Below are 18834 nucleotides of genomic sequence, written 5' to 3'. Positions count from 1 at the left end.
TCTCCTTTTTTTTTTTTTTTTTTTTTTTAATGGTGTACATGGACACATCCTTTCTCCGTACTTGTGCAGTACCAGGCGGGTCTGGGCTTAAGCTCCGCCGTCAGTCTCCGGGAAGGCAGGGACAGGGCTGGATAGGTGGGAGAGGCAGTGACGTGGGCTAGCACAACTTCTATTTATAGATGATTTTCTCTGCTAAAAAAAAAAATGTGCATCATGATCACTTGCAAAATCCTCTACTTGTCCAAAGGGTTTGAGTTTCCGTTGCAATAGTGTAGGAGCACTGGCAATGGCACCGCAATTCGACGCCCCCCACTCCACCCTTTGTAGCCCCTTGTTGTGAACCAGTCCTATGCTAGTTCTCAGCAATTTGCAGCCTTGTACAGTGTGGATTTTTTCTCTCTTATTTACTTAAGCTGGCCATACACGCTACAATTATCGGGGCGATCCGCCTGATATCGGCGGATTGCCCCGATAATTGTAGCGTGTTTGCGGGCGACCAAGGGTTAAATATTGCTCGGTCGGGCATGCTGGATTGTCCAGCATGCCCGTCCGATGCGATATTTACCCGGTAAACTGTCGGCCGCATTGGGCAGTGTATGCCCAGCGCGGCCGACAGACAGACATTTCCTGTGTTCCTTCCTACGGAAGGAACAGGGAAATGTCTCCTCCCCCGGGGGCGGAGCACAGATGTCTGCCGAATACACTGAGAGAGAAATCTCACAGTGTATGCCGGCGACATCTGCGGCTGGCAGCCGGCCAGATAAAATGTCTGTCGGTCTGACAGACATTTTATCTGGCCGTGTATGCCCAGCATTAGGCTATGTTTTATTCCCCCAAACCCTTTTTATTTTTTTACAGCGACGCAACTGGTGACTGAGTGAAGAACAGTCCATCATTTGCTGTTAGTTTCCTCAACTCAAACAACAGATGCCTATTAAATAATTTATTTAATATGACTTGGCTTCATTATATATTATCCATGGTATATAACATTCAGTGTAAACTCAACAGGAGTTCTGAATCATTATGTTGCCTGTACGCATTAAAAAAAAAATTTTACTCAATTTATTTGGTACCTTCAGTTTTATTTGCTTCCATTAGTTTTGCATTATTGAGCTGCCTTTTTTTCCCCCCAGCTATTCTTAGGAGCAAGAGCAGCAGGATACAGTTACATATGTCAGACTGTAGATTATTCTGATGATGATAATGAAGTCAGAGTAAGTATTTCAGTTCTATGTAAGTGTACTGTATATGACTTTCCCCATCTCGCCTTATGTATTCTTGTTACCGGAAATAAATGCTAATAAAAAATTGCAGCTTTCTAAGTTGACTCTTTTTTTTTTAAATGACAATTGAGGTGAAATTCCTATTCCATAATAGAAATGCAGCAGTCTGTTACCTTCATTACTATAAAGTAAGCTGGCATTTCAAACAACTATTTGGTACTTTATTTTAAGACCTTTTGGGACTGATTTTGACTTGCACGTAATGTGGTTGGAGATCAAGATTCCTACAGTGAACGGAATACTAATGCGACTCTACGCTCATATTCTGAGACATACACAGCGGAGCCATTGCACTGGCTGGGCCCTCTGTCCCCGAGAGCAGCCTTCATCACTATTAGCAGCACTTACAAATACATATGTTACGTACAAGAGATGCAATTGAATTTGGTGTGCACTGTGCATACACAAAATAGGTAGTAACCAACTACACACCCACAAGACGTTCAAAAAACATTTCTCTTATGTGCTTATGCACTGTTCAGCCATAGCAGAGGGACAACTTAGATCCGTATGAGTCAGTACTCTAAGAAGAGTATGCAGCCCGCGACGAATGTATAGATTGCTAAACATCACTAGATGTGGCAGCATTCGGGCTTGCTTGAGACTAAGAATCATTTGTGCATTGAGCTACATTTTTTGCATTTATTTAATTATTTAAAGTACATTAACATGTCTTTATTTTGTTTTACTAACAAAGGCCCTCATTCAGAGCCGCTCGTTAGCGGCAGTACGCTCGTTCCGAGCGATGTTCGCACATCTGCGCATGCGTACGGTTTTTAGTACGCATGCGCGAACCAGTCAGTGCGGCCGAAAATAGTTTGTACGCTATATAGCGAGTGCCTGCTATTTTGAGTGACAGAATGAGGCGTATGTGGGTGGTAACAGGGGAAGGTGCTTGAAAACGGGGGAGTGGAATTCGAACGCAGGCGTGCTTAAAGGTCAAAACGGGCGTTTTAAGGGTGTGCATAATTAATCCAGCAGCGTCATTGACCACGTCACTTGGTTTTTTTAAACTCAGAACTGCTCGCAAAATAGCGGTTGAAAAAACCAACCACAAGAATAGCGAGCAGTTCATACGCTGTACGATGTACTCGATTAATCAAATAAATAGCGGACATGACGTATGGTGCGAGCGGCCAGGGGGCGTTTTTATCAAATAAACGAGCGTATGTTTTGCTCGCTCGTTCAGACTTAGAGGTGTGAACAGACTGCAATTTGCGAACGGATCATTTGAATAGCCACCCCTTGTTTTTGAACGAACGACCGCAAATAGCGAACGGCTCTGAATGAGGGCCAAAGTAAGTGAGCGTTGGCTCACTTTTTTTATTTGTTTTGTTTTTTACTTTATAGTATCACTTTGTCTTTTTTGCTGTTCTGTATTAATTCATTTAATCAAAATGTATTCTTTGGGGACAATCCAATTCCATGTGATGTTCTCGCGGGTGCGAGTCATCGCGACAATGGCCGCACTTGATGGCAGTCCGGGCTCCGAGCAAAATTAAGCGAATTCTGGCTCGGAGCGGGCTGAGAAGAGTGAGAGGTGCAGGTCCGTTGCTGGCACCTCGCACCCTTCGCATGGAATAGGATTGACCCCATTGTCTATTAAAATGTTTTCAAAGTGCCAATGCCTATCTTATTTACCATGTGTTCTAATCTCTTTATTACAGGTGGCTTCTGCTCTCTGGTGGTATTATGTGTCTAAAGGAGTTGAGTACTTTGACACAGTATTTTTCATACTGAGAAAAAAGTTCAATCACATTAGTTTTCTGCATGTATATCACCACTGTACTATGTTTACCTTATGGTGGATTGGAATCAAGTGGGTTGCTGGAGGACAATGTATGTATCAATGTTGCTTTTAGAACCTTTAAAATGAACATTTAAAAATTTTTTCAAGCCTTATATTTCTTATGTAAAAGGTTTTCCTCAAAGTGTAACATTGTTTAAGATTTTTTTTAAAGAAAAACTCTGAAGATAAAAGTTTCATGCCTAACTTTTATTTGCATATAGATATATAGGTGTCTGTGCAGTACTGTGCAAAACTTTTAGGCAGTTGTGGAAAAAATGTTGCAAAGGAAGAATGCATTAAAAAAATAGAAGTGTTCATAGTTTATTTTTATTAATTAACAAAATGCTAAGTAAATGAACAGAAGAGAAATCTAAATCAAATCAATATTTGGTGTGACCACCCTTTGCCTTCAAAACAGCATCAATTCTTCTCGGTTCACTTGCACAAAGTCAGGGATTTTTTAGGATAATAGTCAAGTGTATGATTAACCAATCATAGCAAACAAGTGATAATTATCATCATTTTCATATGTAGGTTGAAACAAAGTCATTAACAGAAACAGTTGAGTAGGAGGCTAAAAACAGGGTGAGAAACAGACAAACTCTGCTACAAAGTTTTGTGGAAGACCGTTTCATGCCACAGGTCATACACCATGGTAAGACTGAATACAGCAACAAGACACAAGGTAGTTATAGTGCATAAGCAAGGTCTTTTCAAGGCAAAGATTTCAAAGCAAACTGGTTTCAAGATGTGCTGTTCAAGCTCTTTTGAAGAAGCACAAAAAAACCGGCAACGTTGAGGACCGTAGACGCGGTGGTTGGCCAAGGAAACGTGGTGCATCAGATGAAAGACACATCATGCTTACTTCCCTTCAAAATCAGAAGATGTCCAGCAGTGCCAACAGCTCAGAACTGGCAGAAATGGGTGGGACCCAGGTATACCCATCTACTGTTTGGAGAAGTCTGGCCAGAAGTGGTCTTCATGAAAGAATTGCGGCCAAGAAGCCATACCTTCGACGTGGAAACAAGAACAAGCGACTCAACTATTCACGAAAACATAGGAATTGGGGTGCAGAAAAATTGCAGCAGGTGCGCTGGACTGATGAATCAAAATTTTAAATATTTGGATGTAACAGAGGGCAGTTTGTTCGCTGAAGAGCTGGAGAGTGGTACAAGAATGAGCATCTGCAGGCAAGTGAAGCATGGTGGAGGTTCCTTGCAAGTTTAGGGCTGCAATTCAGCAAATGGAGTTGAGGATTTGGTCAGGATTAATGGTGTCCTCAATGCTGAAAAATACAGGCAGGTACTTATCCATCATGCAATAACATCAGGGAGGCATCTGATTGGCTCCAAATGTATTCTGCAGCAGGACAATGACCCTAAACATACAGCCAATGTCATTAAGAACTATCTTCAGCATAAAGAAGAGCAAGGAGTCCTGGAAGTTATGATCTGGCCTCCACAGATCTCAACATCATCGATTCTGTCTGGGATTACATGAAGAGACCGAAGGATTTCAGCAAACCTACATCCACAGATCTGTGATTAGTTCTACAAGATGTTTGGCACAACCTCCCTGCCGGGTTCCTGTCATGAAACTAGGAGTGATAATCCTAGCCGTAGAGTTAGAAGGTGATGGTTTAGGATGAGGAAGGTATCGGAGGCGAAGAACCTGTATATACATATACATCATCTTCATCCACTAGCACCAGACGTTGACAAGACCTGGTCAAAGGCGCAGATTCTAACCTATTGGGAGGTGTTCACCAGTGACCCCCCCTCCCCAATCGGGATATGGGTTTTAGCTGCACCCGATGGGCAGGTAGCGGTACTTTGGTCAGGTGTCTGATGCTAATGGGGACAAATGGAAGAACGTATGTACAAGCTAGAGGACAAGGTGGACATGCTGGTAATTGTAACATAATCCGTAAAGAGAGCTGAGAATACTAGGGAATGAATGAGATAATTCACTAGTACTTGTATCAGACACAGAAGACTGAAATAAATACTGGAATCCTGGTAACATGGAATGCTAATAAAAGCTGGTATCCGGACGCATGAGATAATACTAGTAACTAACTAGATGCTTATGGAGATAATTGTCCGGAGCACTGGTATCTGCCTTGGAGCCTGGAGTTAAACAGCGTAGTATACTGAGTAAGATGCACTCACTTGTATAGAGAAGCAGAGACCTGTGAATGCAGACATGTACTAGGAATGCTTGAGGTCCCGCTGAGAGTTGGTTAGTAATTAACATGAAAGCTGACACCACAGCAACACAGGGAAAAAGTCAGGGAACTGAATAGCTCACTATAGACAACTGAAGGCTGAAGAGTAAAGGAATAAACCACACTGAGGACTGGAGACAGCCCAGGGAATACTGGATAAAATGGTGTGTACTGCTCTGGAAGTCCAATGAAAGCTCACAGATGATCCTCACTGAGAACGGGAGACAGCCTGGGAAACGCAGTGTACAATGGTGAAGCCAGGAAACTGACACAGTAGTAATTACTGGAGAATGAAGTTGTGCAGATAGACTTAAATACCCCTAGGCAGTTGGTCATTGGATCGTGAGATCAGCTGACAGACCGCAGGACTGCCATTGGGAGAGACTAGTCAGATGACTCAGACTAACATGGCTGCGCCCTTGTCCGCCACCGTGGGAACCAGGACGCGCGCATGAAAGCCCTAGCAGTCCCTGGGGAGAATACTCAGCCTGGCGTATGGACGCCTAAGAGCCCGAGAATGCTGGCACAGTGGTGAGTAGCGACCGATCCCAGGTCGCATTCCTGACAGTTCCCTCATGAACTGTGTGCAAGTGTACTTGGAAGAATTGATGCTGTTTTGAAGGCAAAGGGTGATCGCACCAAATCTGATTTGATTTAGATTCTCTTCTATTCATTCACCTTGAATTTTATTAATTGATAAAAATAAACTATTAACACTTCTATTGTTGAAAGCATTCTTACTTTGCAGCATTTTTTCCACACCTGCCTGAATCTGTTTGAGTCTGATAGAGAGAGAGCGTGTACGCGCAAGTGCCCAACAGTGTAGTAATTTAGAATATTGCTTATACAAGGCTAATTTATGATATGCATACCAGATAGATGCTATTTAAATAGCGTATCAGCAGAGGTCTTTGCTTCCCATATGGTTAATACCCCAGGGTGGTGTTTCTGCAGCCTCTGATCCACTTAACGTGGACATTGGGCAGTCTTCACTGTTGGCTCCTCTTCTATGACAGGAGCCAAGTGCTGTAGGAGAATGTCACACTGCAGAGGAGCTGACATTTTGGTGTCACCCCCTCCGAGGGTGACACCCTCATGGCGCCACTGAGCTGTATGTCAGTATTGGCAGTATTTCTGTGACCACATAGATGGCAATTTGTACCCACTTAGGTCTAAAATTGCCTAAATTGCATTTCAAAATGCAGTGTGTAAGGGCAGGTTATAATGACTATCTGACAGACTGTTCTTGGATAATCTAAGATGATGAAATTATTCAGTGTTTTATGTATTTAAAATGAACTTGATATCTCTGATGTGTTCTTATTCCTATCCAGCTTTTTTTGGTGCACACATGAACACCTTGATACATGTTGTCATGTACTTGTATTACGGCTTAGCTGCTTGTGGGCCTCATCTTCAGAAGTATCTCTGGTGGAAGCGATATTTGACAATATTACAGTTGGTAAATTGCCCTTTTTTCTGCGTTTTATTATGTGTGATTCGTGTAAGTGAATATGGCATAAATATTGTGCCAAATACTCTGTACCTCCAATACATCTGTCTCTGATGCACATCTATGTATTAGGTACATTTTCATGGTTAAAACAAAATCATGTAATAATTTTTCCTAAAATTAAGTTCTTAATTTATTTGCATATTTAACTTTAGCAGGATATGCTTTAAATTCTAATCTCATGTAAATTTAGCTCCTTTTTTCAGAGTTCTAAATGATCATGTATTTTTGGATTCAGCATTTCAGATACAGTTAGCTGAACACTAAGGATTTCTTACCTTTAGTGTTACAGAAAACATGATTCATGCCAAATCCTGTACTTTGCTTGCTTGTTTCCATTATTAGTGGTCTACATTTTCTGCCTCCCATCCTCTTAGACACATTTCTAGTTTGCAGAGGCATTTCCCTAGAGCAGACAGTAGGCATACTTTTATACAGGTCACTCATCCAGTGCACATACTGAATAAGAGTCTTAACATTTAAAAACAAAAGTAGAGCATTACCAAGATAGCTTCAAAATATTAGGGTCTCTTTCATTCAATCAAGCTGCATGGACCACTAATGTGCTAAGAACTCTAATAGTAACTAAATATCTACAGTGACGTGAAAAGAATTTGCCCCCTTTCTGATTTCTTCTTTTTTTCCATCTTTGTCATACTTTATTGTCTTATATTCAATTTTGTTTGGAGATCTGAAATAAAGACAACCCTAGTAAACACAAAATCTGTTTTTTAAATGATCATTTCATTTATTGAAGGAAACAAGTTATCCAATATCACCTATATCACCCATGTGAAAAATTAATTGCCCCCCAAAACTTAATAACTGATTGTGCCATCTTTTAGCAGGAACAACTGCAACCAAACACTTCCAGTGTTTTCCCCAGGACCTTTTTGATGGGTGCTCCTCACGGCCAGCAGAGGGCATCGCGGGCAGTGGAGCTGCTCAATGAGTTGGCCCCACCCTGCTCAGAAGGGACGCTGCAGGCATTAGGCACTCTCAGCCACACCCTCTTCTGCCCCTAGGCCGCCTGACCGTGGGTGGAATGACAGGTGGGATGCTACAACGGTGCGTGGTGCTCCCTGTCCTTTCCCCAGCTGCCTCATGGTGCTGCCTGTGCAGACTTGCAGCCGCCCCCTCTCCTGCCCAGAGCCAGTTGGTGGGATGCCGTGGGGGGGATGAGGGTGTGCGGTGCCTCCCCCACTTTCCCCGACTGTCTCTCATCGTGCCGCCTGGCTTTGTGGAAATTCTGGACACTGACTTCCGATAACAAGAGAGATGTCTTTCACATTGCTGTGGAGGACCTTTTGGACCACTCTTCTTTGCAGATATGACTGATTTCAGCCACATTAGAGGGTTTTCGAGCATGAACTGCCTGTTTAAGGTCCTGCTAGTACATCTCAATTGGATTCAAGTTTCAACTCAGGACTTTAACTAGGCCACTCCAAAACCTTAATTGTGTTTTTTTTTATTAGCCATTCAGAGGTGGATTTGTGTTTTGGATCATTGTCTTGCTGCAGAACTACAATTACACTTGAACTTCAGATCATACACTGATGACTAGGCATTCTCCCTAAGAGTTTTCTGTAAGAGAGCAGAATTTTTGACTCCATAAATTATTGCAAGTCTCCCAGTTCCTGGAGCAACAGAGCATCTCCTCACCATCACACTGCCACCACCACATTTGACTGTTGGTATGATGTTTTCATTGTGGAATGCTGTGTGAGCTTTACGCTAGATGTAACGGGACCCATGTCTTCCAAAATATTAAATTTTTGACTCATCAGTCCATAGAACATTAGTCCAAAAGTCTTGCGGGTTATTAATGTATTTCATTTGGTAAATGTGAGACAAGCCTTTATGTTCCTCATGGTTAGCAATGGTCTTTGCCTTACATCTCTCCCATGGATACTGTTTTTGCCAACTCTTTTTCTTATGGTGGACTCATGAATACTGAAACTAACTGACACCTGCAGTTCCACAGATGTTTGTTTGGATTCTTTTGTGACTTCCAGGATAAGTTTGGAGGAATTTTGGTAGGCTGGCAACTCCTGGGAAGATTCACCACTGATCCATGTTTCCTCCATTTGGAGGAAATGGAGTTGATGTTGGATAACTTTTTCCTTTAATAAATTAAATAATCATTTGTCGTAAATACACTTTACTGTATCAAATCTTCAAACAAAATTGAACAGATATGCAAATATAGAAGAAATCAGGAAAGGGGCAAAAACCTTTTCATGTCACTAAAGCAAAAATTATTCCTGAGGTAATTTCCTGCTAACAATCTACATGTCCGTAGCAGTTATTAGGTTTTGTATCTGTAGATTAATCACAAGGGCTGTTTGTACTTAAATGATTTTGAGACCAATCAGCCTTCAAGAAACTCACGAATTTGGAGGCTTTTGCCCAGAATCCTGTGAGAATAGACTACAGGTTGAGTCTCCCATATCCAAATATTCCGAAATACGGAATAATTTTGGCATGACTGTGATAATGAAACCTTTTTGATGGTTCAATGTACACAAACTTTGTCTAAGGCACAAATTATTAAAAGTATTGTATAAAATTACCTTCAGGCTGTGTGTATAAGGTGTATATGAAACATAAATGAATTTCATTTCTGTACACAAACTTTGCTTGAGCCACAAAATTATTGAATATATTGTATAAAATGACCTGCAGGTTGTGTGTATAAGGTGTATATAACACATAAATGCATTCTGTGTGTATATTTGGGTCCTATTCCCAAGGTATTTCATTATGATATGCGAATATTCCAAAATACGGAATACTCTGTTATCCAAAATACCCCTGGTCCCAAGCATTTTGGATATGGGAGACTCAACCTGTACCTCCCGGAACCCACCATACTTCCTCAGTGAAGTGAATTGCAAGACTCACAGTAAATCGTGCCATCAGTGCCCCTGTCACCCACTGGACAATGGCACGAATCCAAGATGGGACATTTAAAAAGTAGGCACATATACATTAGTTTCATTAAAACGTCTTTATAGACCGTTACTGTAAGTGAATAGAATGTTTAATATTGTCGAAGGATGTTTTATTCTAATTGTGTTTGTTGAATTTCAGATCCAGTTCCATGTCACTATTGGCCACACTGCCCTATCTCTTTACATTGATTGCCCCTTTCCAAAATGGATGCACTGGGCTCTGATTGTTTATGCCATCACCTTCATAGTTCTCTTTGCTAACTTCTACTATCAGACATACAAAGAGCCCAAGGGATCATCACGCAGTGGAAAAACTGTACAAAACGGGAAAGCTGTTATAAATGGAGCAGCAGTTACTAATGGCACAGTGAACAAGCCAGACCACAACAAAGCGTACGTAGAAAATGGAAATGGACGGAAAAAGAGGAAAGGGAAAGCAAAGAGGGAGTAACGGACTCTAGGCCCTATTCTGTCGGCTGGTTTGACATCACCCCCGCCCCCTCCCCCCCCAGAGAGAGCAATTTTGATTAGGTATATCTTGTTTGATCAAGCAGCATAAAAGCTTTTTAGGTAGAAATCTTGACTGTTGGCAGTTTTTCCTTCTATATTATGGAGCTTGAACTGTTCTTTATTTATTCCTTCCAGTCTCTGGTGCACAATCTAGTAACATTCTATTTTTAATCTGTTTCTCTGTTTCTCTGGAGGGAGAATGGCAGTCTCTGTTGGATTGTGCACTGTGAGGGAGTTCCTAGTGAATAATATGTTGTAGCAGCAAAGCGGATTCTATAACCAGTAATTCATATGATTAAGGGGGCGGCAGAAATCGCTGCAAGAAAAATAAACCAAGGGATCATTCTATTATCTTCTAGAAAAGCATGTCAAAATATTATGGTACATTCTCCCTGCTTAGCTGTGAGAATGGTGCAATTATGTGTAATTGCTCCTAGAATAAGGAACAAGATGGAGTCTGTCTGGAGCAGCTAGCAGTGTGCGAAAGAGCCATATACTGTCTTGTTTGTACCACTTGGACACTCAAATTTGTAAGAAAACATAATAACTTACAAATTTGCAGCACTAACCTCTAATGGTTATACTAGTAAGCCGGTGCAACGAGGAAGTAATGTATTCATTTATATATAAAAAGTATTAAGAGAAAGGGCAATTGATTTCTTAATTACATTCACATTACTGAAAAGTATATACAGAATATTGCACTCCCTGCTGTATATTATATGGATATTACAAGTTACTGTGAATGTTTGTGACCATGTAAAAGCAAGCGGTAGCAGGTTCATTTTTGTACAGGTCCCAAAAATACAAGGTGAGCTCAGATATTGTTAAACATTTACAGCGTGCAAGATTTACTAGTAAACACTGAAGTGGTAATAATTGTACTCACTGTATCAATAGATATTGGGGCTGATTCTGCACCTTAGTAAAGCCTGATTCATCACGGATCGAAATTGAAACCGCAGATTGGCCGATGGTGCGTACTGCATATGCACCGCAGTGCGCAGGTTAGTATACCAATTGCACTGCGATCACGCACGTAGATAGCCATCGCAGAGTGAGTGATGGGACGTCAGCGTTTGGGGATGGTGACGGGGGATTGGTCATAGAAACACAGGTGTGTCTGTCCGTTTGAATGACGTTGCATTGACGTGCATAAATTTGCTACTGCGACCGCATAAGCAGCTTGTGTACTCACTGCGTGTGACGAGACTTGTAATTTCTGAGACAGGTCAGAGCTGCTGTAATTGTGCGTGTGGGGCCGATGTATACACAGGATCTTACGGATGTGAGAAAGCGGTAGTGGGCGTCTCTATGCTGGTTATGCGGTTGCAAACATTAGCATATTTTCGCATATTTTTGCAGCACAACTGCGTGCGATATCGCAATAGCGGTCCGTGATGAATCGGGCCCCATGTTTCTACTGCAGGTGGGGCACATTTGAACTGTGCAGAGAGAGTTAGATGTAAGAGGGGTGGGTCCAAACTCACAGCTAAATTGCAGTAAATGGCATCTGTAGACTACATGCAAATGCAGCCAGTATTTACCCTGCATGCCAAAACAATAAATGTATTTGCACCCCCTGCATTGCAACATGGTTTGTTCTGGGTGCAAAGTTACTTAATTTTTTTTTATTTGCTTCCCATTATGTAAAAGTGTTTATACATACAGTATATAAACATCACACAAATAGGAAAGTACAGTGTGTGTCACAAATATGTATGTGTGTAAATTATATGATTTTCAGAATTGTATTCTTGAATCTGTATTATGCTGGGTTTCATTTTATACTTTTTGTTTATTGACTGTGTAAGCATTATAGTTGAGCACCTGTGATTTTTTTGTTTGTTTGTTTGTTTTGACGTCCTGAGCTACCTTTATTTAAATGGTATGAAATGTTTTGATTCAATTGTCCTGTATTAAGCTTTCTAAGATGCAGCCCCTTAGAACAACCAGCAGGCTGTCTCTTGATTTTAATTTTTTTTTTATGTTCGCTTTTTAAAACTAGATACATAGGGCCTGATTCAGAGGTGAACGCTAATCCCGCCATGACTGCAACTTTGTACGCAGGGGTACTGAGAATTCATGTTAATGCTGCAGCTGCTGTCATTTGTACAGAGACGCCCACCAGCTGCCCCTCTAATTCGCCGCTTGTGTACAAAGACACACCATCGAACTTCTGAACAACACAGTGGATACTCAAAATTAAGATGCCGGGGACAGAGAAACTCCATACAATGACACAGTTGATGGCTGTGACACACCCACAATACGTTTACATTAAATAGACACCCCCCGTAACCTCCTATAAATGCACACTGACTGTCAATACCTTTATCAAAATACTCACTACATTGTGCGACTCAGGCGCAGTACAAAAAACATCGTCCAACTGTGCAAACATCCGCATAGCTTTAACTTCTGAATCAGGCCCATCGAGAATACATAGTTTCAATTGTCTCTACTTTCCGAGGAGGTGGCAGCTGTAGTTTCCAGTCTGGAGACCACCTGGGAGCATCCTTAGGATATGTCTGGTGGTACTCCGCTTCCTAGTCTAGTCTTGGTGCCCATTTTGTGATGTCACATATTCATGGGTGCAGGAGACAGGGCCGACCCAGGGCTCATTAATGCCCTGCAGCGGTAATGTTATTATTCATAACCATGTTTAGCAAGCCATGTGTAGGATACCGTTGTAAAGTGTTTAGCACTTTTAAGGTTGCCACCCAACTGATGCACCCATAAATCAGACCCTAAACGTCACCTCTGGCCTTTCCGGTACACTGATGTTTGTTTAATAAAAAGATGCTTCTTTCACCCACTATTTATTTAATACAAGACAAGTGCAGTACACATAATAATAGCATAAGTGTGACAATACCAGGTGTTTTACCACACTACAAATGCAAAAACTCCTATGCCTCACTATTGTACTTTCCCAGTCACTGGCTGCTGAATTACGTTCTTCAATCCCAGAAAATTGGGACTTAACTCAATACCTTGCAACTATAGCTGGGTATACAGAAAGCAAAGTCCATGGGGGTCTCTCCATGCACTTGCTGCTGATCTTTGGCATTCTTTTACTTTCTTGTAGTCTAACCTCACCGTCCGGGGTGTAGTCAAACCACAGCTGTGATTCTGTGACCAGGGTACAATGAGCCCCTACCTGCGCTGTGACTGCGCCTTGTAAACCAAAGCTGGTCTTGCAGTGACTTACTTTATCTGGGACCTACCCTAGCCTTTTCTACATCGTGGTAACTAAGTGCAACCTGGCTCTATCATGGCAGTCCAGACCAGATGCGACCCTCTGAGCAGTGCCTCGGCACTGCATATACTTGTGTCAGCAAGAAGGTCTCTCCTCCGCAGCGCCATCTTCTCAGTGATTTTCGGGAAGATGGTACATCCGCACAAGAGAGCAAAGGCTCTGGAACAGTCTTTGCTTTCACTGTGCAGCACCATCTTCTCATAGATGTCACTTGGCAGAGGAGTAGGGACCTACTTGCCAGCACAAGGTACGTATTCTCTGGGTGCAGTGTACAGTATAGAGCCCCCTGGACCTAGGGGCCTATGTGTACCACACACCCTGCACCTATTGTAAATATTGTTAACATGCCTATTCCCATAGGGATGTGAATAAATGCATCTCCTACAGAACATTCTGCTGTGTAGGTGACCTTGTCTGGCAACCTTTAAGAATATGTTATATACAATACATAGATATAGGCCTAACAGCAAATGGGTAAACTAATTCAGAAGCTGGGTGAGAATGGAGTGCTGTCCAGCAGTATAGACCTTTATTCACAATGCTCTGGATCTGGTCACCCCGTATTGCCACAAATCTTCACTAGATACACTGGCAATTGACAGATGTAACCATTGCAGATTGCATGCTAGTGTGATACAAGTGCGATGCAAAACTATCTCCAGAGTGTTCTGTTTAGTTCTGGTGTTTCATTCAGGTGTGTTCGTACACTTGAATAGCAAATTTCTGGACTTAAGACCCAGTGTGTAATATATAAAATATTTATCCACTTCCCCTTGCAATGCTTCCTCATCGATGTTTGTGCATGCCCATTCTCTGTTTTGTCGGGTAGGAAAATAGTTTGCAACAAGCAATAACTGTTTGAATCACTTTTTAAAACTAGTTTTAATGTTGAAGGTTTAATACAGAATTATTGTCCATTTTTTTCAAATTCTAATGGAAAAAGTATTTTGTTTTGTCCCTTAAACTCAGTATTTTGACACTATTAAGATTAAGGGGGAGTTTCAATAAGCTGCGTTAATTCACCGCGTGCTAATTGTTCACCGTGGACTATTCAGTTAGTCTCACATAAAGGGGATTTCTTTGAGTCTCATGACACCCGAAAAGAAATCCCTCATAACTGTGCTGTTATCAGGTGATAACAGCCAGTTAACGTACGAATCCGTGAACTTTTCGCAGATTCAGCCCGTTAACCAGTTTTAATTTATCAGGCGTTAACACAGGAATCAGGAGGAAAAAGGGTGTTAATTGATAAAGCTCAAGGCAACCTCCCTTTTTCACCCCTGATAATTTATCGGAGTTAATTGAATCTCCCCCTAAATAGCTTTTAGTAATGCCATATAATTCCTGCCTCCCTTTGAATGCTGGCATAAGGCTTTTCCAAATTCATGGCTTTGCCGGGGAACTTGATGATCCTTTTGTTGGCCCCTTATGGTGGGTACACACTGGACGATATTACTGAGCGACTGCACGATTACGACATCGTAATCGTGCACAAATCGTGCACTTTTATGTCGGAAGCAACCAGCGATGCGCTCTCCCGCTGGTCGTTTCCGACATTGTCCATCGCCTGAACATGCAGCACAACCTGACGATAATGACAGATTGGCATGTTCAGGAATGATGGACAGTGCCTGCGTCAATGACTGATCGTTCAGTGTAGACACTACAGGGGATCAGGAACGACGGTACGATTACGATGTCGTAATCGTACTGTCTTTCCTGATCACCTAGTGTGTACGCACCTTTAATATCTTTGAATACTTTTCCAGACACATGTTTATCACATATTTGTAACTCCCTCCATTACTTGAACAGCACTCTGCTGATTAATGTATAAAGGTTATATCCATTAATGTTTGACAGTTCTGTAGGACTTTAGCTGGCACAGTTGATTGACAGTATGAAAATTGCATCTATTAGATGTGGTCACAAGTGGATTCAAAGCTTATAGTACAATAATTTATTGCAAGACCCCTGGAAGTCATTTACCCAAATCACATTTTAAGGGGCCTATTCTTATTTTTTTTTCATACTTAAATGTTGCTAAAGTCATGCCCACTGTTTTTCAATTCTTGTGCTAATTTTCAGTATCAGTACCTGTCGTTCACTGCCTGTTTCAATATTGGAGTTTTGTAGAAATGTTATTTATTTCTTATTTATGTCTTAGTACCATATTTATGTTTACTTGCTGCTTTTAGTAACATTACTTTTTATATGTACTATTTAAAAAATATATACATCTAGTGTTTGAGAAGTAGCACATTTGGGTGATACTTGCATACACATACTGTAAATATAATTAACAATTCACTGATTAATTTATGCAAACTTGAATATTTGAATGGCAAGAGTTTCTTTTATTAAATAAATAAAGGAATTGAGCCATATCATACAAATGACAATATACTTTTTTTCTAGTATGGACATTTTTGCTTTTAATAACTTATAAGCACAGAACCTAATCAATGAGCAATTTGGTAAAATGTTTTACGTGTGTTGTGGATTTATTTTGTGTTCATTTTTACGGAATTGATTCATTATTGTGATATGTTCTCATGTCTGGGAAGGAGATTCTAATCTACAAAAAGAAATGTGCTGTAAATTAGATGTGATATTTAGTTCTTCATGTGCTCTTCATAAACTGTATGGGGGTTTTAATGTCTGTTACTAATACTGTGTATGTTAACTGTCCTAACATATTTCATTCCCAAATGTGGTGATGATATTGCAGCCTATGTGGCATGCATGGGGTGCAGGACAAAGCATGATCTCATATATATCTGTCTTAGAGGACACTTCATTCTAAATGTGCAGTATGCAAGACGACTGTGTTGGATGTAACCTCGTGCCACTATTTTACAGTAATGTATAACAAATACTGTGTAGCATTAAATTGAATAATGTACATTATATCACTGGAGTGTTTATAATTAGCTGAATATTTCCATCATGGTCTCTCGCTCGTCTACAGCAGATTGCCGGGTTATTAGTGCAGCACTTTCTCTAACGCAGCAGTGGGCACATTTGTACACTTGCTGTGTAGATTGGTTGATTCATACAGAGGGGCTGGGCCAGTGATTTTATAGTAAATAAAATACATGCATATCCCATTAGATCTGCGTGTTCCTCTGCCGGCTTGAGTGACCTTGGGATCGTTCAAGCCGGCGAACGCAGTTGCTCAAATTAGGCCAGGAAATCTTTGTCGACGGAGATCCTGGCCTCTTCCCTCCCTCCCAACGACAGTAACATGCCTCCGTTTGGGGAAACCGAGGCCGTCGTCGCCCCCTCCCCACGCAGAAACGGCAGCAGACTGTCAGTTACTGACAGTCCGCTGCCGCTCTGCGTGCGAACATGCAGAACCTGTACTGCACATGCGCAGTACGTGTCTTGCGCCGGCGCAAACTGGCACAATCTAACCATCGGGTTAGCGCACATTTCTGAATTAGGCCCAATGTATTTTTTTCATACTTCCCAACTCTTCCAGAATGTCAGGGAGACTCCCTGAAATAGTAGCAACCTCCCTGATTCTCTGAAGAGTCTACAAGCTCTCTGGTTGCATCATACCCCCATTATATAGTTGTTATATGTTTGGAAAAATAAATAAATTGGAGACATATATTTACAAATGGCATAATAAATCCCATGTCCCTGCATTATTTATAAGGCACAATGGGCCCGATTCAGACCCGTTAGCTAGACAGCGATCGCTCGAGATGGACGATTGTAGCAAACTGCACATGTGTAGAAGTCACAGTGCGCGTGCGAGAACCAGTCACTGTGATCGAGAGACTATCGCTCTCTGCATATTTCCAGAGTGCTAGTTTGAGTGACAGAACGGGCCGTCTGTGAGTGGTGACTGGGAATAATCTGTGTACACTGGGTGTGCTTGCACTAGCACAGGCGTGGCTGGGCGTTTTTACACCAACTTAAGGGTGTGAATAATTAACCCGTAGCATCAACATAACGCGTCATACAACAGAAATAAAGGCAGCAGTGATCGCAGTGCTTGCGGTAGCCTAGAGTCTACCTTAAGCACTGCGTGGTGGTACGATATCGCCCGATGGTACCAATGTTTTCATACACCTCTTGGAGATGACGTCTGAAAGTGGGCGTCTTTACTCCTGGCTGGTGGGGGCGCCTAACTTCACCTGGCGATCGCACGTTCAGACATAGGAGGCGTCCTCATACCTTAGTGTGTGATCGCATCATTTGCATATTTTCGTTCCTAATGGCAGAGAATGAACGCAGCCAAGCGAACGGGTCTGAATGACATCCAGTGATCTCTATGGCTACATGCATTTTCAAATACAGTTTCTAGTGGCGCCTTGTAAAACACAATAAGTAGATCTTACTGAGCAACATAAGTCAGACAGACGGAGCATGACACATCCACTTTAATGTCACATGCCTAGGTGTTGCTTTAACAATCTCCCTGAAATGCTTTTTCTAAAGTAAGCAAGTATGCTGTTCCTTCATGGCTCATATAAAAATAATTTCATTTTATTGGCCGGGAGATAATCCGTGAAGAAACCTTCCCAGGGCACACGTGTAAAAAGTTATCTAGGCTTGATAATGCCATGTGGTTAAATCCGATACAACTGCACTGCATATTGTAAATACGCTCAGACTAACCAGAGTTAGAGCCATAGTGGTCCATTTTTATTCTACTTTACCCGACATACAATCCTGTGATGGTTAAAACTGTAAACTGCAAGCTGCTGTTTCAATAAAATGTGTCATGATATCTGTTGTTTTCCTTTTTCCATTATAAACATTGTGCAGTGTTTTCATGTTTTTACTGTATATGTTCCACACAAAAGTTCGATTTTAGTGTTTGGATTTGTCTACAAGGATCTGTTGTGCCTTTGGTGCAGCAATGCTGCTGCACTCCTGTCTCCTAGTAGGCCTGTGTCAGACTATAGTTTTATTATGGAGAAGCAACAACAATGCTGCTGTAATTGGGCAGATAGTAGTAAGAATCACAGAATTTCAGGTAAGTTAAACTCCAATTGACCAAAACTTGGTGAACGCCACGAAAAATGATTTTATATATATATATATATATATATATATATATATATATATTATACACATACACACAGTCCAATTTTCTTTCTCCACAAGGTTATTTTTATTCCTTAGTACATCAACGAGTATTACACCAAAACGTTTCCAAACAATATTTAGGGGTCGCCCTATATTGAACTTTTCTAGACTTGTATCCATCTATCTGAGGACGCAGATATGTCGTGGAAAAACGGGTAGCTTTGAAAGTTTCAGATTTTTTACCATT

At 41.4% G+C, this 18834-nt stretch overlaps 1 protein-coding gene across 1 annotated transcript in view; it reads left to right on the top strand.

The window, feature by feature from the left end:
• ELOVL4 (ELOVL fatty acid elongase 4) overlaps positions 1 to 18285 on the top strand; it is a 40737-nt gene extending 22452 nt beyond the window's left edge. Inside the window, exons 3-6 of the mRNA XM_088471738.1 lie at positions 1137 to 1217; positions 2954 to 3125; positions 6637 to 6764; positions 9909 to 18285. Of these exons, the coding sequence (XP_088327864.1) occupies positions 1137 to 1217; positions 2954 to 3125; positions 6637 to 6764; positions 9909 to 10220 (693 nt within the window). The 3' untranslated portion in view covers positions 10221 to 18285. The remainder of the gene's footprint in view (positions 1 to 1136; positions 1218 to 2953; positions 3126 to 6636; positions 6765 to 9908) is intronic.
• Positions 18286 to 18834: the final 549 nt, after the last annotated feature.

The sequence above is a fragment of the Taudactylus pleione genome, unplaced genomic scaffold (assembly GCF_031769625.1).
Source record: "Taudactylus pleione unplaced genomic scaffold, aTauple2 ptg000015l, whole genome shotgun sequence".
Lineage (NCBI taxonomy): Eukaryota > Metazoa > Chordata > Amphibia > Anura > Myobatrachidae > Taudactylus > Taudactylus pleione.
Note: the sequence above shows the minus strand (reverse complement) of the source record. Positions and strands in the feature narration are given on the sequence as shown.